The sequence below is a fragment of the Diceros bicornis genome, chromosome 37 (genome assembly GCF_020826845.1).
Source record: "Diceros bicornis minor isolate mBicDic1 chromosome 37, mDicBic1.mat.cur, whole genome shotgun sequence".
Taxonomy (NCBI): Eukaryota; Metazoa; Chordata; class Mammalia; order Perissodactyla; family Rhinocerotidae; genus Diceros; species Diceros bicornis.
Genome location: NC_080776.1, coordinates 29,111,599 through 29,138,132, shown reverse-complemented (window position 1 = coordinate 29,138,132; position 26,534 = coordinate 29,111,599). Strand labels below are relative to the sequence as shown.

At 49.5% G+C, this 26,534-nt stretch overlaps 1 protein-coding gene across 2 annotated transcripts in view; it reads left to right on the top strand.

Moving 5' to 3' along the window:
• LOC131399210 (contactin-associated protein-like 4) overlaps positions 1 to 26,534 on the top strand; it is a 174,435-nt gene that overhangs the window by 117,532 nt on the left and 30,369 nt on the right. For both annotated transcript variants that reach the window (XM_058533395.1, XM_058533394.1), the window contains exons 13-15: positions 269 to 466; positions 4,732 to 4,888; positions 24,421 to 24,548. In XM_058533395.1, coding sequence (XP_058389378.1) covers positions 269 to 466; positions 4,732 to 4,888; positions 24,421 to 24,548 — 483 coding nt within the window. The remainder of the gene's footprint in view (positions 1 to 268; positions 467 to 4,731; positions 4,889 to 24,420; positions 24,549 to 26,534) is intronic.

The following is a 26,534-nucleotide window of genomic DNA, read 5'->3' as shown; positions in this document are numbered from 1 at the left end:
TGTCATTTTAGATTATTACAGAAATTTAATAATTTAGTTCTGCTCCTTTTTCTCACCTGTAAACATTATAAATACACAGAAATGTACATTTTCCTGAAAGGATCAGCTCAGACACAGACCCGTGTCGTGAAGGGAGGACGCTCCCCTGTGATTTAAGGGTCAGGGTCCCATGGCGTGGGTCCCACGGCCTGTGCTGGAAGGTGTCTGGCGCTCACATCCCTGTGTCCAGCTCAGTGACCCTCCTCTTTCTCTCCCGCTCTCCCGAGAGACGTCCCCTGGACCGTCCTGCGGCACAACGGCTCGGCCTTCACCAGGGTCAAGGGTGCAGACTGGGAGAGCCCGCACAGGGCCGTGTTCCAGTACACGGCCAGCCCGGAGCAGCTGTTGGCCACCATTGGCCGTGCCAGGCACTGCCAGCAGGAGCTGGAGTTCCACTGCAGGAGGTTTCGGCTCTGGGACACTCGAGGTAGGTGGCCCTGGGCCCCCTGGAGTCCCACTGACAAACCTAGGTCACACCGGTGCTCCCGGCCCTGACCTGACCTGGTGAAGTGGGGTTGCAGGCATATGGAGTGCAGATCCAGCTTGATCCAGGGGCAGCCTGCTGACCTCATGGTGGGCAGACAGTTATCCCAACTGTTTTCCATGCTGTCTCTTGTGTGTCCAGTTGGCCTCTAAATGCTAGTTCAGGGTGAGCATTTTCTCCCTTCAGAACATCTCCCTGTGTCACTGTTTCTCTTCTGTCCCCATCAACTCCTCATGTCCCTGGTCCTCATTGCTGGAAGGCCTTCCAGCCTCTCCTCTGCTTCTGGCCTCCAGATTTTTCCAAACCGTCCAATAGTTCACTCTCTATGAACAGGTGCATTTTTCCGGACTCTGCTTCGACCGTGCACCCTCCTGTTTAGGGACCTCTCGGGCCTTGCTGGGCAGAGGGATCTCTCAGCACTGCCCCTGGCTTAACCCACACCTGCTCCCAAATCCTGGTTTCTTAATGCGAGCATGAGGTGTGGTGCTGCATGTGGTTTATGATGATTCCTATTCGTCCTTGAATTTTGTGAATCGCTCCTCTTTTTACCAATGAGGGGAGTGAGAGAAGAGTGTACACAAGCTCTAATTAAAGCCACCTCACCCAATGCCACCTTCATTCCATGTCTTTTCTTACAAAGGGACAGAGTCACAGGTAGAGGGGCAGGGTAATCAAGGGCTCCCGGCCCCGGGCGTGAGCTTGCCGTGTGAACGTCACGATACGTGTCAGGTCCAGAGGATGCTGCTGTGCACGCCCTTGTCAACCTCTGGGCACCGGCAGCCTGCAGGGTCAGGTTCCCCCACAACTGGGGGATGGCCACTCGCTGTCAGTGTGGCCTTCCTGCCTCCCCATAAGTGCAGAGAACCCCCCTCCCGACTCTCCTGGAGCTCAGTTCTGCCCCTGCGGCTGGGCCCCTCATCTGTCCCGTGAGCCCTGGGATGTGAGGGGGGCACTGGGTCCCCTGAGCCAAGGGTCCTTGTTGGGAAGCCCTTGTCACCTGCCCCATTCTTCATTTATAGGGAGTATGAGACAGCTCAGGGCTCAATTCTTTGTGAGTTTTGTTGTCTTTGTTGAGTTTTGATCCCCGAATTAAAAACAGGACACGTAAACATTGAAGATTGTTCTAAGGAGAATGAGGGGAAGAAGGTGCTGTGGGGCAAGGTGAGCTGGTCACTAAATGGAGGGAAGGCAGGCAGTGCATCCCACAGGAGGAGACTATGGAGGCCGGCGGTCAGCACCACACCCTTCCACAGGTGGGCCCCTCCCTCGGCACCACACCCTTCCATAGGTGGGCCCCTCCCTTGGCACCACACACTTCCATAGGTGGGCCCCTCCCTCGGCACCACACCTGCCCACAGATGGGCCCCTCCCTCAGCACTACACCCTTGCATAGGTGGGCCCCTCCCTCGGCACCACACCTGCCCACAGGTGGGCCCCTTTGAGAGAGAAGGAATGCTCCAAAATGGGGTGGGAGACAGATTGGAATGAGGAGGGAAGGATGCCCTTGCCAGAGGAACAGCACAGAGGGAGCCCTTTGCCTGCCCCGAAATTGTGTCCCTCCTCACATGTGGGAGGGCGACTTGGTGAAGCTGCCACTGAGAACATTGAGTAAAATTGTCACTTAGACATGTCACCCAAGACATCCCAGAGCCTTTGAGGGGGCAGCTGAGGACAGGGGATGGGGATTTGGAAGTCATACTTTGCAACCCGAGACGTGGAGTCACCCGGGGCCCAAGCTCATGCTGCAGGTGACTCAGGGGCGTGAGCTGTGTCCCAGCACGTGGGAAGTTCCCATGGGCTTAGCTGGGGGGTCCGAGAACAGGCAGAACCCCCGGGCACTGCAGGCATGGGGCCGGGAGGCAGGTCGCTCCCGCCTGCCGGCTCCTCTGTCACCTCTGCAGGTCCCGCCTCCAGCCTCCAGCCCCAGGGCTGTTTGACTCAATGAGAATGTGCACAGGTGACCTCAGAGCATGTGGACAGACAGGTGCAGCTCGGGGCATTTCTTTGGAGGCTGGCTCTGGGTGGACCTTTACTGACAGATGCAGCAGGAACAGGTTTCTGGGAAGGTCAGGGCTGGTCTGCGGGAGGCAGGCAGAGCGGCTGGGGTGAAAGGTCAGAGAACAGGTGGTGAGGATGGAAGGAGAGGTGTCCGAAGACCACAGAAAGAGCTTTATGTCGAGGTGCTGTGCCTGTGCCCCCCACAAGGCTCCCGAGAAACTGCAATTGGTCTGGGCCTCGGCCTCCTGTGACCCCCAATACTCCCAGGTGGATCCAGTTGGAGAGAATCGTAGCAGAGACGCTCCAGTGAGGGCCGCAGCATGGGGACAAAAGACATGTCCCTCCTGCAGATCCCTCAGGGTCTGCGGGTCAAGAGTGTGAACATGGATAAACACACAGACAGACGGACTGAACGAGCTGGGTCAGCAATGGAGACAGAAAGAGCAGAAAGGCCATGGGGGGTGAGGTCAGGATGTGGAGGGGAGCAGGTTCCAGTTTCCAGAGTCTAAAGGGGCAGAAGAGGGAGATGGAGACAGACACCCTCCGTTGAGGATTTCAGGGTCCCATGGGTGGTTTCAGACGGTGGGCGAGGAGTGAAACCGGGGTGGGGTTGGCGAAGTCTAGGGAACAGGGGCACTTTTGCTGCTGGGGCTGCCTGCTGGGGGACTGGGGTGTGAGGCTCAGGAAGTGGGACTCTGGGGTCCCCCAGCCAGAGACTGAGTTACAGGTTCCTGGACATGACTCCTGATTCACAAGGAATTTTCCTGTTTCTGCCTTTATTTTCTTGTTTATTTCTTCTCTTATTTTATTAATTTTTTCTTATAGCTTCCCCAAATCTCTAGAATATTTAAAAATTCACAAATGCAACCAAAGGCCCTTGATGTCATTACAACCGTTTGATAATTGCTGCTTTATTGGAAAGATGAGGAAATTAGAGTTAAAAACCCAATTATAAGTTGGATTGCAGTGATACTTTTTCCTCTTTGATTTTTGAAAGCATAATTGTGAACTAATTAAAATTTTAAAGTGTTATTATCAAAATAAATATTAAATATTTTAAATATCTTCTGTCTCCCAGCTACTAGCACTCGGCTTAATTTGTAACAAATGCCTCTCTGTTGCCTTTGTGCACAGCTCACTCTCACCAGTGCTGGGAGCTGGCGGCAGGGCAGCCACGGGTTTGCTTGTGAGCAGCTGTCCAGTCTTGGGGAGGGAGGGTCTGAATCTGACGGGGAGCTGGGCACGGTCACACATTCCGATTCTCGGGCCCCTGGTGACCACTCACCGGTCCAGAAGAGAGCGTGGAAATGGCCAGTGCCTCTTAGAGCAGATGCCCTGGATGGTTCTCCATGGGTGCATCCACCTCACCAGCCCCTCTGGGTGGGCATGCACCCATGTGCTCTTTGCTCGTCACCTTCTCCTGGGGTTTGGGTGCTTCTTGGGGCCCTTGGCAATGCCCATCCCTCTCGTCCTGTGGCCCTGGGCGTTCAGGAGGCATCCAGCTCTATGTCAGAATCCTGGCCAGGTGGCCACAGGCTCTAGGCCACAGTCAGGGACCCCGGAGTGCTGGGCTTCCACACAGGAGATTCTGTGTGCCTCTCTGCAGATGGATAGAATGCCCTCCAGTGCAGCTGAGCCCAGATGGCCCAGGCCCCGGCAGGGTGTGTCCACTGGGGCCCCATGGTGCCCACAAGAGGCCTGCAGCTGGGGGGGCTTCTGTGGATGCACGAGGAAAAGTCAGCGCTTCCCAGAACGTGCGGCTCTGTGTTGTGTTGTTTGATCCAAGAGGCATGTCACAATCCCGATCAGATGTTGGCTTCCACTTACAAACAGCTGCTGATGCTGTTTTCATTGTAACGGCAACTCATTCTTTAATGTGGTTCTTAAAGAAATCGCATGAATTTGCTGACTAAAGATTATTTAATAGTGTGACTAAAGGATTAGGTTCTGTTATTCATTTTCAAGATCCGAGATCCAGCAGTGATTCCAGGACTGATGGACTGACACAACCAGACAAGCAGGAAGCGTGGTTAGAATTCCCAAAGAACACCATCCTGCTTATGTGAAGGAGAGGATCACTTCTAAAGCAGACTTCTCTTTGCTCTGTGGGTTTCTTAATAACAACCTGGGGGGGGGGGGCGGTCAGGGCTATCCGGGGTGGCAGGGATGGGGGCCCAGCGGACATCACCCTTCTCATTCTTGTCTTTCAGACGGAACCCCCCTGAGCTGGTGGGTTGGCAGAGCCAATGAGATGCACACCTACTGGGGAGGTTCTTTGCCTGATGCTCAGAAGTGTCCTTGTGGAGTCGTGGGGACCTGCATCAATTCTCGATACCACTGCAACTGTGACGCTGGCTGGGACGAATGGTGAACACATGATTTCCTTCACAAAACCTGGTTTTGTTATTGCTTAAAATGTGTCTGTTCCGGTAGATTTTGCACAGGCCAGTCCAAGGAATGAGAGATTAAAATACGTCCCAGAGGGTGAAAAACTATACGGTGATGAAATATGATACAATTAATCAGAAGCCTAATTGTTAAGATCACTGACTTGCTGGTTTTCTTTCTTTTCTTTATTCCTTGTTTCTTATTTCTAACCTGTTTATTATTGACAAAGTCAAACTCTGCAAAAGCAGACAATTGTGCCAATGTACCCATGTACCCATCACCAGCCATCAGCTCATGGTCACCCTCCACCCCTTCTCCCTGTGCCCTGGTTATTGTGGAGAAAACCCACATAGCACGCCATTTCACTTGTTACTTTATCGTGAAACATCCCCTGTGAATCACATACCTTTTTTTTGTTGTTCATATGACATCAACCTCGTTAAATGTTTAAAAAGGTTTAAATTCTGCCCAGTTAAGTTTATTTCAGAGATCTCTTGTTGACAGGACATCGTTTCTAAGTTGTGACCCTCCGATGCTGTTGACAGTAAGGCGTCCTCGGTTCAACAGATGGCGCTTCCTTGGGGGGGTGGGCTGGCACAGCAAAGGCTCCCAGATGCCCCCAGTAGGGATCCCCCCAACTCCTAGAGGTGTCCAAAGGTATTTGATCATGCAGGGTCAGATTCATCTATGTTTAAAAATACACATCACAGGGCCAGCCCCGTGGCTTGGCAGTTAGGTGCCTGCACCCCACTACTGGCAGCCTGGGTTTGGTTCCCGGGCGTGCACCAGCGCACCGCTTCTCTGGCCATGCTGAGGTGGCACCCCACATACAGCAACTAGAAGGACGTGCAACTATGACATGCAACTATCTACTGTGGCTTTGGGGGGAAAAAAAAGGAGGAGGATTAGCAATAGATGTTAGCTCAGAGCCGTTCTTCCTCAGCAAAAAGAGGAGGATTGGCATGGATGTTAGCTCAGGGCTGATCTTCCTCACCAAAAAAAATACATATCACAATATGGACCACACTCTGGAAATACTAACCCACAGAATACCGTGGATTTAAAAATGGTCCTCAAAACTGTTACACAGGAGGATTGTCTCATGTTGATAGAAAATCTGTGAAATTAGAAAATTTGTTCATTACACTGGAGGTGAAACACCTTGCATTTTATTGCATATTGATTTCGTTTTTTATTTATTTGTAAAGCAAAAAGTGTTTTAAAATCTCTGGGATTTGTGTTTGAATATGTATCACCAATTCAGAAATATTTCATTTAGCCCAGAGGCTTCCAATATTCCATTTATATGCTGCCCTGTGAGCATAGGTCATGGACCCCAAATCACTTCTAAGTCTGATCAATGTGGTGTATTTGGCTGAGGGGTATCTGTTGCCCTCAGGCATCAGGTCACTCAGAAATGAGCCCACCATTTCTGCGGCCAGGTTTCCGTCTGCTTCACCGGTCTTGTGCAAAGATGTGGATGCATCGGTTTTAGGATATGATGGCAGAATTTGAAAAATGTACTCAAATAGGATATTTGGAGGGCAGGTCAACATGGAAAATGCCGGTGCTTTTAACATGCATCTTTGTGTGAAGGACACTTTCTCTCCTACTCACATTCCAAGTTAAAAAGTCACTCAGGCCACGAGCAGGGGGTCCTTTCTCCCCTTACCTTACAATCCCAAACAAAATCCCACTTTACCAAATAAATGCAATTCCATCTATCAGAAAATATATTTTAACTTACTTTTAAAATGTGAGCACCAATAATTTTTCACAGTCAGTACCTTTTTGCCAATAGAATACCCCATGAGTAAGAAGATTTTTGACATTCAATGGAAACATAGCCTTTGCTATAACAAGCCAACAAAATGGTCCCTTTCTGGACCCTTGCAGTGGGACCACCAGATGCATCTCCTGCTTCCTCCTATTTCACCAAGTCTCTGACCATCTCCCTTTGTGCCTCCATCTCACTCCACGACACCCCGAGTCCACATTCCCCCAGACCTCCTCCCCTCCAGCTCCCACACACAAGCAGTTGGGAGTGAAGCCTAGGCCACCAGTTGTCAGAGGGTTTGGGTTTGCAGGAGGCTGGACTGCATTGTGGGGATCTGTGTACATTCAGAGAAAAAGCTACGTACCTCTTAAAGGATCCCAGGGAGAGCTCTGCTGGGACTGACGCCCTCTTATTAATGACATTACACTTTGGAGAGGCAGTAGCCACAGGGGCGCTGGGCTGGGGATCTTGGGCTGGTGGCTCCTGACTGAGCTGTGCAGGGGAATGGGAGGACCCGAGGCACCACTAGCCAGGTCTGGGTTGGATCTTTGGAGCAGAGCAGGCGGCACGCACACCTTGGACAGTAGACTCTGTCCTTTGCTGGAAAGAAAGTTTGGGAAGAAACAGATCAAGCAAAGTCGTCATATCCCACACCATTGTCTTTACTGTTTGGTTTGGAGGGATTTGGAGGCTGATTGCATCTCCATGATGGTTTATTCGTGCCATGTTCATATACATAGCTGATGGCAAAGACCTCACCTGAGGCCAGTGCCTTGTTGATCTGCTCCCCTGGAGATTCAGCCTTGCCTCCTCTCATGAGCTTTAGACCAACAGTACACTTTCTGGTCTTGGGAAATGGACTGAAGTCTTGGAGACGAATGAGTGCTGGAAATGATTTACTTTCTAAGACCCACCTCCTGACCATGTTCCCAGGATGGCCAAGGGCACTGGCTTCCTTGAGGCAATGGGAATGCCCTAGTGGAGGAAGGCTCTGGCCTGGCTGGGAAGACAAGGACTGATGGGCAGGGGCCTTGCTATAAGGCTGAACCACAGGATCAATGGGGTAGAGAAGATTCTGGAATGGCATTTAACTACAGGAAGCCAAGTGGATGTAGTGTCTCCAAGGGGTGGCAAGTTAGGGTGACGACCTGACTCAGAGGGGTCGAGGTGACAGTTGACTAACCTAGAGGAGTGTTGGGAATACAGGCAGCCAATGACAATGCTGATGGACCTACGTAACCAGAAGTGAATCAAGAGTGGTGGTCTGGAAGCTGCAAGGGAAAGTTGTGACCCCTTTTCCCTCTCAGACCCAGAGCCGAGTGGTTCAGTGAAAGAGCATCCTTGGGTGATGATGCTGTGATGCCAGCAAGTGTGTGGAGTAAACTGTCCCATGCCCTCCTGCAGAGTTCCCGTGCACTGGGGAAAGTGACCAGCTGGTCTTCTGAGGGTGGTGGTGCAAGGTGAGTGTGTGTACCCAGTTGGTACCTTGCTATAAGTTGTTGGTACTGGCTAGTGAGTATTGTACCTTGTTGAAGTTCACACTGCAGCACCGGGCATCACGGGACCCGAGGAGCTAGGCACGGTGGCACTAGAGCAGTGAAGTAGTGACGTAAAATATGTCGTGGTGTGAGTGGTGGCATAAGGGGTTGACATAGAGGTGGTGATTAAAGGATGTCTTGTGGGGTAGGAAGGTGCCATGCAGATCCCTGGGGTTCTGGCAGGCATGACCCGTCCTCACGAGGAATGATCTGTTCCTGGTTGTGGTTTACCTTTGGACCCTCGGCAAGTGATGTGGCTCACAGAGGGTCTGATCCCCCACGTGGGTGGGCAGGACACCTCTCAGACCGCAGAGCTGTGGCTGCAGCTGTCCCTCATCTCTCCGTGTCCCTAGTGCACAGAAGCTGCTGGTCACACAGCATTGGGACTAACGGTCACTGAGAAGCTCAGCTACAGTGACGGTTTGGGGATAAACCCTGTGGGATTGGGTCAAAGCAGCAGTGGTTGCGTGGGTCTCTGTCCTCAGTACCTGCAGCATCACTGACTCTTCTCGTGATTATGTCCAACAACCCAGTGGTGGAATCTCTGCTCCCTGTCCGCACAACTTGGAGACCTGTGGTTCAAGGCCTGGGGGTAACACTTCCTCAGGGGACACTAATCCAGAGCCATGGGCACCAACTGGCCACCTTGGGAAACTTATGACAGAGAACCAGCAGGCAAAGGACAGAGCTTCATGTTCGCGGCTGCAAGGACTGCGCTGCTTCTGTGTAATGGGGTGGGGAGTCCATCCTGGCACCTACACGCCCAGTGTATCAGTAGAGGGCAGTCACAGCAACCACAGCTGGTGAGGGGTGGCTGACAGTCAGACCCTGGGGAGCGAGGCTTGGATCCACCTCTGGATGGGCAGCCTGGTCCCACAGCAGCACCTCAGGCCGGGGGTGGGAGTCTGAGACGAGCAGTGCAGGGATCTGGTGGATTATGGCCTCAGAACTCCCAGCAGGAGCCACCGTGGGGCCTCTAGGGCTGCTGCTGCCACCATCCCAAGAGCTAGTCATGGGATAGAAGGAACTCGAAGAGAACCCAAGTGGATGAGTGGAGGGCTAGGGGGACTGTAGTGGTCACTGCCAGATGCTGTTTGCAGCCAGGAACAGCCTTCCCCTCCCTGCCTGGGCAAGGCTGGCCACAGGAACTACAGGAAGACGGTCTGGAGCACTAACACACCCAGCGCACCTTGCCCTTTGTGAGGGGTGACAAAGTGTGCACAGGGGCTCTCTGCACTGTTGCTACAATGAGGCTGCTAGTCTGAAATTAGTCAAAATAAAAGTTGTAAAAGGGGCAGGCCCAGTGGCATAGTGGTTAAGTTTGAGCACTCTGCTTCTGGCAGCCCGGGGTTCACAGGTTCAGATCCTGGGCATGGACCTATGTACTGCTCATCAAGCCGTGCTGTGGCAGGTGTCCCACAAAAAGTAGAGGAAGATGGGCACAGATGTTAGCCTAGAGTCAATCTGCCTCAGAAAAAAAAAAAAAGAGGAGGAGTGGCAACAGGTGTTAGTGCAGGGCTAATCTTCCTCACACACACACACACACAATGTTGTAAAATAACTCAGACAGAGGTGTGTGTGTGTGTGTGTGCACTGACAAGCTAATCCAAAAATCTAAATGGAAAGAAGAAAAAGAATAGTCAAGATGATGTTAAAGAAAAAGAATAAAGCTGGAGAATTTATGCTTCTGGATCCAAAACCTATTAGTGACTCTGCCAACCAAGAGAATGTGGCTTTTGTGCAAATTCAGACAAATGATCAAATTACAGCACAGCACGTGCAGAGACAGACTCACAGACACAGCGCACACACAAGTACGGACAGGAGGGTCTTTTCAGTAAGCAGAGCTGAGTCAACTAGACATCCATGTGGGTGAAGTAAATCCTGACCTTCACTTCACGCCACACAAAGGTCAGGTCCCGTGAGATTTCAGATCAAACATGAGAAGCAAGGGAATAGAGATGTTAGAAGGAAACGGAAGAGCATCTTCCAGACCCAGATCTCCGAAGAGGAGCATTTCCCATTTCACATTCTTACGTGTGCCCTAGGCTGTCTCCTTCATGATTTATCGACTAGTTCACGTCGGTGTGCACGCGTGAGTTTTTGCTTTATGCATGGGTTATAACCTCTCCTTCCATTTTGTGCTTCGGTTGTTCCAGGTTTGGGAGGTGGCAGCCATTTCAGGCTGTGTCCTTTCAACATTGTCCTCATCATTCTTAGAACAGTTTCTTCCCTGTCAGCAAAACAGGAGGTTCCAGACTCACCTCATCCTTTCTCTGCCCAGCTTTGGAATCAGCCATTTCTCCAAGGAGCTGGGTCCTTTCAGGGAAGGATATTAATGCTCAGAAACTGACTCTTGGCACTACTTTTGTGTCTCTGAGGAACATTTTTAAGATTTCCTCATCCTCGTTCAGTGCATTTTCTGTTACAGTTAGTTCTAAATCATTTTCTCTTCTTTCTTGGTCTTGTCAATGGAGTTATCGCTGTTTCCTCTGCCTGGTTGTTGCTTATGTACGTGAGGGCGTGTTTTTACTATATCCCGCTGGTTTACTGCACTCTACTGTTGTCTCAGTTCGTTCTGGCAGGGATGCCCGAGGGTCCCGGGACACGCTCACACGACCCACAGACACAGCTGCTTCTTTCTGTGACCCGCCTCACTGCTTCTCTTCTTCCAGCATCGGCCGCACCTCCAGGTCCACGTTAGCAGCAGTGGAGCCCTGGCCTCATGGTCTTAGTGGGATGTCCCCACTGTGCCCATTAAGTGAGATGCTGGCCTTAGGACAAAGGTGTTTAGACGACATAGGTATTAATACTATACATAGAAATATGGACACAGGCGCAGTATATGTCTCAACCAGGAAACCCATACTTGTGCATAGATGCTTGTGGAATCATGTTAAGAGAGGATCTATCGATTCCCACGTTAGTGAATGTTTTCTAGCAATGAGTGTTGACATTTGTCAAAGTTTTTTCAGCACTTATGAAAATAATAAAATTATTCTTCTCCTTAAATATCTTAATTTGGTGTGTTATATTAATGGATTTTCTAATATTTAAACTAGGATAAATTGCACTTGGCTGAGTTGTATGCTTTTCATTGTGTGGTTTTATATCTTTTATCTACTAGTATTTTGCCTGGAGGGTTTGCATCAACCTTCATAAGTGAATGTTCTGTGCTTTTCTGTTTTCTTCTGTCCTTATCAGATTTACATGTCAAATTTTCAGATGGAAGGCCTTTTAAAAAATTGTTAATATTTTTAGTTTTATTGCTTTTTGATCAGTGTTTTACTTACAATATATTTACTTTGGGGAACTTCCTATTATTTTCTCTGCGATAGACTAAATGACCAGGTTTGTGACTGTTCCATGTGATCTTGGGAAGAGACTGTATTGTTTTTAATTGGATGTAACTTTTGATTAATACCTGTAAGATCTACCCACTGATTATGTCGTTGATGTTTTCTTTATCCCTACTCATGTTTGTCTCCTTTTTGTGTCGAATTCTCCTGTTGTTCGTGGGTCTCTACACCTGACCCCTTGCATCTTCTGCAGATTGCACTTCATGAAGGTGGTTGGCCTGGTATTGGAGGCACCAGTATTGATAACTACCCTAGATTGTGGCTTTTGGCGTTAACGCCTGCCCCGTTTGTCACTTGCTGGGCTTTGGGGTGGATTCCACTGTGACACGGGACCACCACTCACTCGCTGATTCCTCCACCCCCTTCCTGGGCGGGGGGGGGGGGGTCCCTGTGTCGAATCAGGTGTCTCAGATTACAGTGTGCACTTGTGTCTTGGTTTGGGGACCAAATTTGAAATGAAACCTTTTGTCTTTTAAAAGGTGAGTTAAGCCATTCACATTTATTGATGAAACTCATATGTTTGGGTTCAGCCCTATCACATTATTTTATGTGATAGTTATTAATGCAAATTGTTATATATGCTGTGTTGAGTTTTTTCATGATGCATAGTCTTTGATCTTTTTAAAAATTATTTCGTCATTAATTAGAGAGTTTTGCTTTTTGTTCCTGTGGCTACCTCTACGGTTATTTCTTTTTAAATGACTTTATCTTACTTTTTTCTTATTTAACCCATTGCTATCTGGCTTGTTGCTGGCTCTCATCTATTGCCTATATGATCACCTGGAGGCTTCTCGACCTTCTCCTCTCTCCCCTCCTCCCTCCCGCATCATTTCTGTCTTGTCAGAAAACAGCACTAACAACATAGAGCATGAATCACATGAAATACCATTCGCCCACCGTTAGCTTCACTATCATTTCAGCCTCAGGCCTACAGTTAAACATAATAAAACTCCATCATCATTTTTGCTGAAGTTTCCCACTTTCTCTTGATGGGCAGATGTCCATGTCCTAGGAAACTCTTCAAAAGCACAGTTGATGCTGATGACAGTTGAGCCCCCAGTTGGTGAATGCTGGTACCTGTTCTGTAACTTTCATACTTGAAGGACACTTGGCTGGATAGAAAACCCCTGGTTCCGTATGTTTCCTTGAATATTTTGAAAACGGCATCCTCCTATTACCTTGATTTGTATGTTATTTTTGAGAAATCTGATGCCCTTGTATGTTATTTTGAAGGATGTAAATTATGTTAAAAATTTAATATGTTAACACCTTAAGGGGCAGTTGGGGCGAGTCTTCTATGAATAGAGTCTATCGATCCCAACTGACTCTGTTCGCGGAAGACTCACCCTAAACTGTTCAGAGAAAATTGAGAACAAGGGAGTGCTACAGAGGGATAAGTTTGGGAGGGTCGGGGTGGAGGGGGGCCAGATGGGGACATGTGTGTGCACCTTGATAGCTGTTTCGCGCCGTAGCAATTCGCGCCATAAAATGTAACTGTCTGAATGTTTTGAATTAACCAATCATGTAAAACCGCGCCAACCTTTTCCCGCTTTATGCTCCCAAATCCTATAAAAGAACTTGCCCCCTAAGGCTCGGGGTCGACCCCTCTGTCTCCTGCGAGGGACACGAGTCGACCCGGAGCTCCGTTCAATAAACCTCTTGCGTTTGCATCAAGTTCGGTCTTCTGTGTCTGTGGGCCCGCGTCATCCCGAGACCTGGTGAGTTGGGATTTCCCTCCCCTTCCCCTTGGGAATCCAACATTTGGGGGCTCGTCCGGGATCCACGCGGTAACCCCAGACTCCGAAGACCCCTTGGAGGTAGGCCTGAGTGACTGAGTGTGTGAGTGTGTGCGGCGCCGCAAAGTATTGTTTTATTGTTTTGGTTTCAGTATCGGGCAGCCGCCGCTTCGGGCCGTGAGGACCGAACGGCTGCAGTGGCAGACGTGCTAGGGACTGCAGGCTGCAACCCTGGGGGACGCCCCAAGGGATAAGGGGAGTCAGGAAAGCCTGACCAACCCCCCTTCCAGGTGGGAAAAGGAGCGATACCTTTTCCCGGGGAGGACTCGGAAACCCCTCCCGTCTGAAGCCGCCTTCGGCTGGCTTGTAGAGACGCCTTCCGGGCAGGGTTGTCTGTGTTTTAGTGTGTCTTTAGTGTTTATTGTTCTGTTTTTGTTCGTTACGTGGACCTCATTTGAGGGGATGGGACAGACTATGACGACCCCCCTCTCTTTGACCTGAGACCACTGGACTGAAGTGAGAGCGAGAGCGCACGAATTGGCGGTAGAAATAAAAAAAGGGCGTTGGCAGACTTTTTGCACCTCTGAGTGGCCCTCCCTCAATGTGGGTTGGCCCCCTGAGGGGACGTTTAATCTAACTATTATCCTCGCGGTGAGGGCTATTGTTTTCCAGGAGAGACCGGGGTCCCATCCTGACCAACGACCATATATTACAGTGTGGCAGGATCTGGTGCAGAACCCACTCCCGTGGGTTAAGCCATGGGTAAAAGCAGAAAAACTAAGCCCCCGAGTCCTGGCGCTGCAGGATGCGGAGACACGGCAAAAATCGAAATCAACTCGAACAGCGGAGTCGGAGACCCCTTCGGCCCCCCCCCCCGGGGTCTACCCTGAGATTGACCCTCCTCCCGAATGGCCCCCTTTCTCGCCTCCCCTTTACCCCTCCCCCGCTCCAGGATCGCAATCAGGACGGAGGGCGACTGGCTCGGGTCCCTCCGCTGGAACCCGAAGCCGCCGCGGAGCCACTCCGGACGGGCCTGATACCACGGTGGCGCTCCCGCTAAGAGAGTATGGAGCTCCTGCGGGGCCCAACCAGCTGTCACCCCTCCAGTACTGGCCTTTCTCTTCCTCAGACCTGTATAACTGGAAAAATAACCATTCCCCCTTTTCAGAAAACCCCGCCGGATTAACCGCCCTGATAGAGTCCCTAATGTTTTCCCATCAGCCCACTTGGGATGACTGTCAACAGCTCTTACAGGCACTCTTCACCACGGAGGAGAGAGAAAGAATCACACAGGAAGCAAGAAAGAATATCCGAGGCACCAACGGGCAGCCGGCAACGATAGCTGAGGCGGAAGAAGGGTTTCCGCACAACCGACCCAACTGGGACTATAACACGGCTGAAGGTAGGGAGGCGCTGTCCGTTTATCGCCGGGCTCTAGTGGCGGGTCTCCGGGGAGCCGCAAGGCGGCCCACCAATTTGGCTAAGGTAAGAGAGATTCAGCAAGGACCCACCGAACCCCCCTCCGTTTTTCTAGAACGATTGATGGAGGCTTACCGCAGGTACACGCCCTTTGATCCGTCCTCGGAAGGGCAAAAGGCCTCTGTCATTATGGCCTTTATTGGACAGTCTGCCCCAGATATAAAAAGGAGATTACAAAGGCTAGAGGGGCTGCAGGACTACGACTTGCGGGACGTGGTAAAGGAGGCTGAAAAGGTGTATCATAAAAGAGAGAGTGAGGAGGAAAAGCGAGAGAGAGAGAGAAGGGAGGCTGAAGAGAGGGAAGATAAGAGAGATAGGAGACAAGAGAAGAAACTGACCAAAATACTGGCCGCAGTGATAAAGGAGACAGGGCCAGATCATAGGCAGTCAGGGAACCTGGGCAACGCCCCACGACCAGGCTCACGCAGACGGCAACCCTTGGACAAGGACCAATGTGCCTATTGTAAGGAGAGAGGACACTGGGCAAGGGAATGCCCCAAGAAAAGGGCCACACCCAAGGTGTTGTCTTTAGGAGAGGACGAAGAATAGCGGGGACGGGGCTCGGGCCCCCTCCCCGAGCCTAGGGTAACCCTAACCGTCGAGGGGACCCCTATGAGTTTTCTGATTGACACTGGAGCTGAATACTCAGTACTGAAGCAGCCTTTGGGGAAATTAAAAACAAAAAAGTCCTTGGTTGTCGGAGCCACTGGGCAGAAACAATACTCATGGACCACTTCCCGGACAGTGGACCTGGGGAAAAGAAGGGTGTCCCATTCCTTCCTAGTAATTCCTGAATGCCCAACCCCGTTGCTAGGTCGAGACCTTTTAACCAAACTAAAAGCCCAAATAGATTTTGCTCAACCTCGGCCTACAGTATCCTGGTCCGCACCTACCACCATGATATTGGCCCTGGAGCTAGAGGAAGAATATCGGCTCCATCAGCAGCCTAAGCCTAGAGCTCGGCTCAATACCGATAAGTGGCTGATCGAATTTCCAACGGCATGGGCTGAAACCGGGGGACTAGGGACGGCTACGAGAATTCCCCCAGTCGTGATAGATCTTAAGGCCGGAGCCCTCCCGATAAGGGTGCGTCAATACCCAGTAAGCAAAGAGGCCAGAGAAAGAATCCGCCCCCATATCCAGAGGCTACTCCAACAAGGGATCCTAGTTCCTTGCCAATCCCCTTGGAACACCCCCCTCTTGCCTGTAAAGAAGCCTGGGACTAATGATTATAGGCCGGTCCAGGATTTGAGAGAGATAAATAAGAGAGTGCAGGATTTACACCCTACCGTGCCAAACCCATACAACTTGCTCAGCTCCCTCCCACAATCACGAAAATGGTACACTGTCTTGGACCTGAAAGATGCATTCTTCTGCCTGCGGCTTCACCCGAAAAGCCAATTGCTTTTTGCTTTCGAGTGGCGCGACCCTGAGGTGGGAATTGTTGGGCAATTGACTTGGACAAGACTGCCCCAGGGGTTTAAGAACTCCCCTATCCTGTTTGATGAAGCCCTCCACAGGGACTTGGCTGATTTTAAGATTAAAAACCCTCAAGTGACTCTTTCACAGTACGTGGATGACCTTCTATTAGCAGCAGAAACTCCGGAAGATTGTGAAGAAGGGACCAAGCGCCTCCTGGCTGAGCTGGGTGAGTTGGGGTACCGGGCGTCAAAAAGGAAGACACAGTTGTGTCAGAAAAAAGTAGTCTACTTAGGCTACACATTAAAGGGCGGCCAAAGGTGGCTAACTGACACACGGAAAAAGACTGTGACTCAGATTCCGGCCCCAACCTCCGCTCGCCAGGTAAGGGAGTTCCTGGGGACAGCAGGCTTCTGCCGATTATGGATCCCTGGGTTTGCTACCCTGGCTGCCCCGCTGTACCCGTTAACTAAGGAGAATGGGAACTTTGTCTGGACTCTAGAGCACCAGAGGGCTTTCGAGACTCTAAAGCGGGCACTATTAGAGGCACCCGCGTTAGCCCTACCTGATTTGACTAAACCCTTCACCTTGTATGTAGATGAAAGAAAGAGAATAGCCAGGGGAGTCCTGACTCAAGCCCTTGGGTCCTGGAAGCGCCCAGTCGCATACCTATCAAAGAAATTAGATCCGGTAGCCAGAGGGTGGCCCTCCTGCTTGAGGGCAATTGCCGCCACTGCCCAGCTGGTAAAAGATGCAGACAAGTTGACCCTGGGCCAACAGATAACCATAGTAGCCCCCCATGCTTTAGCGAGCATTATCAGACAACCGCCAGACCGATGGATGACTAACGCCCGGATGACTCACTACCAAAGCCTGCTCCTAACTGAAAAAATTACCTTCGCCCCACCGGCTATCCTAAACCCAGCCACGCTGCTGCCCGAAGCCGACGACAGAGTGCCGGTTCACCAATGCGGCGACATCTTAGCATCAGAAACGGGGACCCGACCCGATCTGCCAGATGAGCCATGGGCTGGAGCCCCTAATTGGTACACCGACGGCAGCAGCTTCATGGCAGAAGGTAAGAAGATGGCTGGGGCGGCTGTGGTAGACGGGAAAAAGACTCTGTGGGCAAGCCGCTTGCCGGAAGGGACTTCTGCACAAAAGGCTGAGCTTATCGCCCTGACACAGGCGTTAAGGTTAGCTGAAAATAAGACTGTGAATATATACACGGACAGCAGGTATGCCTTTGCTACTGCCCATGTTCATGGGGCTATTTATAAACAAAGAGGGCTGCTTACTTCAGCCGGAAAAGATATCAAAAATAAAGAAGAAATTTTGGGCCTCCTAGAGGCTATACACTTGCCCAAAAAGGTGGCAATCATCCATTGCCCGGGACATCAGAAAGGCACCGACCCCATAGCTCGAGGGAACCGCTTGGCGGATCTAGAAGCCAAGCGGGCGGCACTAGGACCCATGGTTCTGACCCTCCAGGGAACTAAAACCAACAAAACCGCCTCTAGGGAGAAATTGACTAAAAAAGAAAAGGTCCTTTCTGTTGTAAAAGGGCGAGAATACCTATCACATTTACATCGGCTAACCCACTTGAGCCCTCAGAAACTAATTGAAATTATCCAGGCCTCCCCGTACCAGGTACCAGATTTGAAAAAAACGGCTAAAGAAGTTTATAAAAATTGTAGAGCCTGCGCTCTCACAAACGCTGCAGTTTCCAAATGCAGCACGGGACACAGACTCCGGGGAAATAGGCCAGGAGCCTTTTGGGAGATAGACTTTACTGAAATCAGACCGGCCCGGTATGAAAATAAATATCTTCTAGTATTTGTAGATACCTTCTCGGGATGGGTAGAGGCTTTCCCCACCCAAAAAGAGACTGCCTCTGTAGTAGCCAAGAAGATATTGGAAGAAATCCTCCCGAGATTCGGGATCCCAAAGGTAATTGGATCTGACAACGGTCCTGCATTCGTTGCCCAGGTAAGTCAGGGACTGGCCAGTCAACTGGGGATCAATTAGAAATTACATTGTGCTTATAGACCCCAGAGCTCAGGCCAGGTAGAAAAGATGAATAGAACAATTAAAGAGACCCTAACTAAATTGTCCATAGAGACCGGCGATAGTGACTGGACAGCCCTCCTGCCCTTTGCCCTGTTCCGCGTCCGGAACACCCCACAGGGACCCTTAAAACTTACACCCTTTAAAATACTCTATGGAACCCCTCCCCCTTTGGCACAAATAGAGATACATGACCCTGACATTATACCTTCTATACCTTTGTCAGCCCGCTTGAAAGCACTCGAGGCCGTCAGGCGCGACATCTGGAACCAGCTAAAAGAGGCCTACCAGCCTGGTGATCTGCTCATCCCGCACCAATTCCAGGTTGGGGACTCTGTCCTTGTGAGACGACATCGGACGGGGTCATTAGAGCCACGTTGGAAGGGGCCCTACGTGGTGCTCCTCACTACGCCCACAGCAGTTAAAGTGGACGGTATAACTTCTTGGGTTCACGCCACACACGTGAAGAAGGCACCCCAGAATGCAGCAGATCTCTGGAAGGTGGAAAAGACTGATAACCCTCTTAAGCTGCGTTTGCGTCATGGGAACGGCAAGCAGGTTGTCCAATCCTAATCCCCACGCTCCTCAACTGCTCACGTGGCAAGTCGTCTCCCAGGTAAGAGATATAACCTGGTCAATCCAAAAAACTGCTTCCCCTTGGACATGGTGGCCGGACTTACACCCTGACCTTTGTAAACTGGCTATAGGAACCCCCGACTGGGATTTCATGGGTCGACGAGGGGGGGGCAAAACAAGCCGGAGGATGCCACTCCCCCCATCGCAAGGGTAAACTAAAGGCATACCCCTATTTTTGCGTGCTTGTGCAGTTAGTGCCTAGAATTTACTATCATACTGCCAATAGTTTCGAAGATGAGTTTGATCAGAAATCTATACTAAAAAAAAGAGAACCAGTATCCCTCACCCTAGCTGTGCTCCTGGGACTGGGAGTTGCCGCGGGCGTAAGAACCGGCACTGCAGCCTTAGTTGCAGGGGAGAGAGGATTAACTGCCCTGAGCAATGCTATAGATAAAGACCTCAGGACTTTAGAGCAGTCTATCTCTAAGCTAGAAGAGTCCCTCACCTCCCTGTCTGAAGTAGTGCTCCAGAATAGAAGGGGATTAGATCTGTTGTTTTTAAGGGAGGGAGGGCTTTGTGCAGCTCTTAAAGAAGACTGCTGTTTCTATGCAGATCACACAGGGGTAGTCCGAGACTCAATGCAAAAATTAAAAAAAAGATTAGACATGAGGCAGCAAAGCAGGGAGGCGCAACAAAGCTGGTTTAAATCCTGGTTCGCTAAGTCCCCCTGGGTGACGTCCTTACTATCCTCCCTAACAGGGCCTTTGTTAATTCTTTTTCTACTTTTGGTTTTTGGACCGTGTGTTTTCAATAGAATTACTGCTTTCATAAGAAAAAGAGTCAATGCAGTACATGCTATGATGCTCCAACGCCATTACCAAGCTCTCCCACGCCATGAGCCACTTAGTAGACACCGAAAACTAAGTTCTAAGATTAGAACTAGGGACAAAAGAAGAAGTGGGGAATGAAGGATGTAAATTATGTTAAAAATTTAATATGTTAACACCTTAAGGGGCAGTTGGGGCGAGTCTTCTATGAATAGAGTCTATCGATCCCAACTGACTCTGTTCGCGGAAGACTCACCCTAAACTGTTCAGAGAAAATTGAGAACAAGGGAGTGCTACAGAGGGATAAGTTTGGGAGGGTCGGGGTGGAGGGGGGCCAGATGGGGACATGTGTGTGCACCTTGATAGCTGTTTCGCGCCGTAGCAATTCGCGCCATAAAATGTAACTGTCTGAATGTTTTGAATTAACCAATCATGTAAAACCGCGCCAACCTTTTCCCGCTTTATGCTCCCAAATCCTATAAAAGAACTTGCCCCCTAAGGCTCGGGGTCGACCCCTCTGTCTCCTGCGAGGGACACGAGTCGACCCGGAGCTCCGTTCAATAAACCTCTTGCGTTTGCATCAAGTTCGGTCTTCTGTGTCTGTGGGCCCGCGTCATCCCGAGACCTGGTGAGTTGAGATTTCCCTCCCCTTCCCCTTGGGAATCCAACAATTTCACCTTTTTGCCTCAAAGCTCTGATGAGTTTTCCTTATGTTTAAAATCCAACCCTTTTACCAAGGCATATCATGGGGGTGACTCATGCAGGATGATTTTCTCTGGCACCAGTGCATCCTTTCACACACAGCTTCAGGTCTTCCTCTACTTTCAGGAGGATTTATTGGATTATAGTTGTATTTTATTGTTTCATTGTTTTATTTATCCTCTTAAGGGATGCCAATTACATATACATTGGATTTTCTTTGCATTTCTTACATTTCAAAGCTCTGATCCATTTTATTTTTTTCTTTACCAGATTTTCACTCTGTGAGTTGTTTTGTGGATCTTTTCCAATGACCTTTATTACACTTTTGTCTGAATCTATTGTCTCACGGGCACATTGTAATTATTCCTCATTCTCATATGATTTTGTAGGGTTTTTATATTTATTTCTTAAATTCCATCAACTCTTGTTTCCTTTCCTCCACATGGCTTTCCATTTTTGTTCTTAATTTTTGAATTTTCTGATCCACAATGTGTTGGTACGTCTTCTCCCCCTTGGTTTGAGGATACTTAGTTTAGTTTGGAGGGTCTGTGACAGTTTTATTCACTTCATTGTAGGTTTTTCGTGGGGTTCACCCCATTATCGTCTTCATTTTGTTTTGTTCTGTTCATAGCAGACTTGTATTTATAAGATGGCCCCTTTGGCTTTCTGAGGACAGGGCTAGTGCTCACCACTGTTTACAGTCTCCAAGGTCCGACTGCCCCCTCCGGTTATCGGGTGTCTTCTGGATGACCCCTGCGTTGGGGGGGGCACGGAGGTCCGGTGTTATATTTCCTGATTTCCTTTTCCTTCCAGGACCCTAAGCCCTGCTCTTCCTGCTTTTCCATCGCACCACATGGTTTCCACGGGGCGTCTCTTCCTTCCTCCTAACCCTCCTCCCAGCAGCGTTTCCTCTCAAGGCGCCTCCCCGAGTGCTGCGTGCCCTAGGTCCTCTCTCTGCAGCCCGTGCTCTCACTGTGCCCCCATGTCCAGCATTTTCACACTGGGGGTGGGCGTCCCCTCCCTCTGGCCGTGGCCTTGGACGAGTCTTAGGTTCACTAGCTTCCCTCGTCTCTTTCACGCACTTTCCCCAAACCGCCCGTGTTCCTGGCCACCGCCCGGGGCAGGGCTGGGCGCGCGGGCGGCGTCTCCGCCTGCTCGCAGGCGACTCGGGCGTGAGGCCCGTGGGCTCCCAGGGACGGGCGTCTGCGGTCCGCGCGGTCACCGCTGCCTGGATCTCGCGGGAGGGCGTGTCCACGTTCACCCAGCTGCACGGCTGCCGCACGTCCGTCAGACGGGGGCGGCGTCGACACTCAGGCCGAGCGGGAGGAGGTATTTTTACAATAATGAGCTTTCCAGCTCTCTGATTTTTCTCACGAATGCTTGCATAGCATTCAGTAGCAGGTCTTAGGTACCTTTCATTGGTGTTATCCCTAGAGATTTTATATCCGTGATGCTAATGTGAATTGTATCATTTTACATCGCATTTTCATTTTTCTGTTGCTGGTACATAGAAAAACAATTTACTTTTGTATAATTGGCCTTGCATCCGGTGGTCCTACTAGACTTGTATTTTTAATTTTAATAGCCTGTAGATTCTTTTGGATTTTCTGCAAGCATAGTCATTTGATCCATAATTAATTACAATTTTGTTTCTTCCTTTCCACTGGTGATATTTCAGTTCTTAAACTTAGATGGGTACACTGATGTTTATTACATTATTAAGTCATTTTGAATGTCTGATTTATCTCTAATACAGTAAAAAATGTAATTGACTAAGAAAGCTTTCAGTGATAATGTATTTTTCCACAAGTTAAATTGTTATAAGAAGGTCAAAATCACTCCATTCATTTGGAACTGTCTCCAAATTTGGTCTACAAGTTGTTCTGAGGGATCTTACAGGCGATGGGGACACTTCTGTTCTCCCTAAAACCATTACTAGTATTAGAGCTGGCTCAGCATCTCTCCGCTCTCTTCCTTCCCAACTTCTGAAACTATCCTGAGCCACGCTTGTATCTCAAAAGTCCTCTCAAAACAATGAAAATTGTACAGTTCCTTGGAAAGTCATAAGTACCGTTTCCATACTTCTAGGAGTTCCTAAAAATGAAGTTTAAAAGTTCTCTTATTGAATTCTTGAGGGCCGCGAGAACGTGACAAATGCACTGTTTCTAATTTTGCATCACAGTAGATCCTTCAAGGAAAACAGAGAAAACGCAGAAAACTGAGCACTTCTTAACTAGGCAGCTCTGAAGGAGTGTACACTCACCTGAGTAAAACGGGGACTCGGGAGCCATATGTGCTCACACAACACTGGTGAAGACCATTCTTCCCTCAGTTAGGCAAGAACATGGTTTTCAAACCACACAGAACAGAGACTTATTTCATAATCTTTCTTAACACACACGCGACACAATGAGATAATTGTTCAGTATACTCAGCACTCTAAAAATATTGCTAATGTTAGAGCCTCAACAAAAAGCAGTGGTTTCTGAAAAATAGTTCTTTAAAAATTCAAAGCCCTGCAATGAATAAGTACAACATCTGCATTTCCCCAGAGTGTGTCCCGTCTCAGCAGACGTGAGGGTTGGTGCCATCTGCAGAGACCGCAGTCGAGGACCATCGTTAATTTGGTTGCTTCCCACCACGTTAAAAATGTCCTGAGAGACTTACCACATGCCCGTAAGTCAGGGTTCCACCCTGTCTACTCTCTGTTTATCCCAGAGAGAAGCTTTAATGGATCTGGGAAATCCGTGATGTAGCTTCTTCGTTGGCATGCAGAAACAGAAGCTCAGCTAGGTGAAGCAGAGGACTGTGGAGGCTAAATGTGGCAGGCGGCCCCGTCCCTTCAGTAGACGTCGTCTCAGTGCTCAGATTTCATCTTGATCTCCTCATAGCTCAGCACACACACTACGTTCCGCTACAAGATTGTTTTTAGCAGAGGAAGGCAAACAATTTCTATTTTAATTTGATCTAAAAGTAAATACTTAATTTGTTACCTTTGATAAGTTTTTATTTCTGTTAAATAAGAGAACTTTTAATTGCACAAAAAATAGGAATGACTATACATTCTGTAACTTGGTTCTTTTTTCCAAGTCTGTGCAGAGGCAGAATTGGCAGATGTATAAAGGACAGAAATCAGTTCTCCCCCGGTCCCCACAGAGTCAGGATGTTAGAAGTTTGAATCAGAAATCCACAAGAAGTTGAAGTGCCTCATAAAAACATGAGGATGTTGCAAAAAATGTAAATAACTCCTTGTTTTAGAGACATGGAAACTGGCCCGAGTGGAGCAGGTGCCACCAGGCCAGGCCATCCCCTCCCAGCCCTCCGTGACATTTCTCCTGGAGATGTTAACGTGTTTCCACCCAACACTCGCTCTTATGGAGCCATGTGTGACAGCAGGGCATTCTTGCAGCGTCTCTTGGTGACCAAAGGCCAGGCTTACATCTGTCTCTGGTTCCCATGTAGGGTGTGCGGGGGCACCTTCCCACACTCCATCTTGCTGATTAAAGTTTAGAGAGTACTATACTGAATTCTATTCCCAGCTTGATTTCAAATAATTTTTTTAAATTATGAAATCAATAAGGAGGGACAGAGAAAAACCAAGACAGATTTTTAAAATAATAATGAAAATAAAATTCTGAGCAAAAAATTATTGTTTATATTTATATGTTATATAGAATATTGTATATTAATATGTAACTTTACCACTGCAGTGGTTTACCCACAGGACACTTAATACTGCATGAATGTATAAAAACTGTACTTAAGTACTGTACTGGTGCCATATTGAGAAGAGCAGTCAGCTGCTTAACTAGGCAGAAGTGTGACCTCGGGCTGACCCAGGTGACCTCACTTCCAGATCTGCCGCCTGCCTCCTCTGAGGTCGGTTAGTGGATGCGGGTGTGTGCTGGGAAAGGACGCACTAACCGTGTTGCGTGTGGGTGTCTGGTGGGTGACCCACACTCCCCGACGTGTGGGCACGTGGAGCCCATCCCGCTCATCCCACACGGCGTTAACAGATGTTTCTCCCACAGGACCAACGACACAGGTGTGCTCTCCTACAAGGAGCACCTGCCCGTGACACAGATCGTGGTCACAGACGCAGCCCGCCCGAGCTCCGAGGCCGCCTACAGTCTGGGGCCTCTGCTGTGCCAGGGGGACCGTAAGTAGCTCCCTCAGCGCTTCTTTCCCAGCAGTGGCTGGTCAATGTGGACGACAAGGGGGCCACAGGGTCTAAAACAGCATCCTGCACCTGGCGACCTGTGCTCCATCAGGGGGTTGATGGAAAAGGAGGAATTATGTCCCTTTTTAAAATTAGGAAAGTGATCAATGCTGTGTCACTGTTACTCAATATTTGGTGAAAACCTTTACTGTGAAATGCAACGAGAGCCTCTGAGAAAGTCTTCTGGCCGCCCAGAGACACCACAGGCCCATCCACTAAGAGCAGGCCAAGTACTCAGGGAGGAGAAGGTTCCGGAGAGCCCGCGAGCCCCATCGGGTGCACAGACACCCTGCTCCATTTCCATCGCCCGCTGAGAGAGCCGCAGATCCACAGAACACCGTGAGACTTGGCTTTCCAGCCTCTGAGGACAGCTGAAGTCAGAACATCTGCTGGAAACAAAGCAATTGACGAGACGGAGTCTCGTTCTCCTTTCGCTTTGAAGCGATGGCTCCTGCAATGGCATCCAGTCATATTCATGCTAGAGCAGCATTTTAAAAATGCAAATAACAGTTTTGTAGCCACTGTCCCTTTTCATCAGACCAGGCTCCGTGACCTCTTCCTGCTGGGGTCACGCAGGGGCACGTCAACCCCTTGATTGTTAACCATTCTCACAGATTTTTCATCCCAAGCCCTTGACCAGAACTTAAAAGGAAAACAGAGGAAATCTTTGTTCTAAATTAAAATTGTGTGTGAGTTTATGTTGTTGCCGTGGCAATAGGTGTTTGGAAGAGCAGACATGCTTTGAAAACCACAGGAACACCAGAACATGGGTGCTATAGTTTGAGAAGCTCGGGCAGAGCTGGGGTACACAAATAGATGTGGACACCAACTTGCCCCCCCACCCCAGCATCGCCCCCGATTTTCACCGGAGCCTAGTTCAGTCCTGTTCACCCTCCCCTCCCATCTGTGGTGCAGGTGGAGGCCGGGGTGTGCAGCCTGAGGCACAGCCGGAGAGCGAGCAACAGGACCCTCCTAGGCAGGGGTGCTGTCGCATGGGGGGCAGCTCAGCGTTCTCACCCTCAGGCTCTGGGTCTGTCCCCATCTAGCAGTGACCCAAGACTGCTGGGTCTGGATGTCACACATCAATGATGGGATGGTCTTTTCTCCCAAGATTTTACTCAATTATTTCCTCTTTCCTGGCTGACAGCAGCCCCACTGTCATGTTCATGGGAGAATTGGGATTCCATTTCTCAGTTAAGCCTTTCATCTATGGCTGCAGACAGGGCTGATATTCATGTTAAGAACCATGGTGAGCTGGAGCTGACCCACCAGAACAAGCCCACACTCCATCAGGCAATGGCTAGACGTCAGCTGGAAATCGGGCCAGGAGCCACGTGGGGTCCGGAACAACCACGTGAGAGTTGCACTTTTGTTGCCGATGGCAAGTTTTAATTTTGCTAATTGTTCTTCATTTCATCGTTTTGGGGAGAGGTGAATTCTGTGAACAAGCTTCATGGCACCATCTTTACCCAAAAGTCTGTGTGCAAACATTTTGTGTGTGGAAAGAGGTGGTGCTCATGTGCACTTGCCGTTTGATGATCTGAACTGCAAAGCCATTTTAAATCTTGGACGTTTGAATTCTGCAACCCATTTTATTCGATGTATTTCTTTTCAGATAATTTATTCCATTAAAATTTTAAATTTAGTTTAAGCATCTGCCTTGCTGCTTCCACCAAAGACCTGCAGTTGGGAAACTCTGTTCTAACTGTCCTGTGGTCTGAAAAGCCATTCTTGAGCCACTGAACTTGGTTCTTTGGTTCTGTGCACGGAGCCTGGAGCCGCTGTCTGGGGAACCGGAGCTCCAGAGTGTGTCAGCATGTGAGGTGCACAGGGATAAACAAGCCCAGGGGAGAGAGACTATGATTTCATTAACTTCTCCTCCATTTGGCTCTGCTGCATCAAAACCATTTCAGACAAAGGTGGATC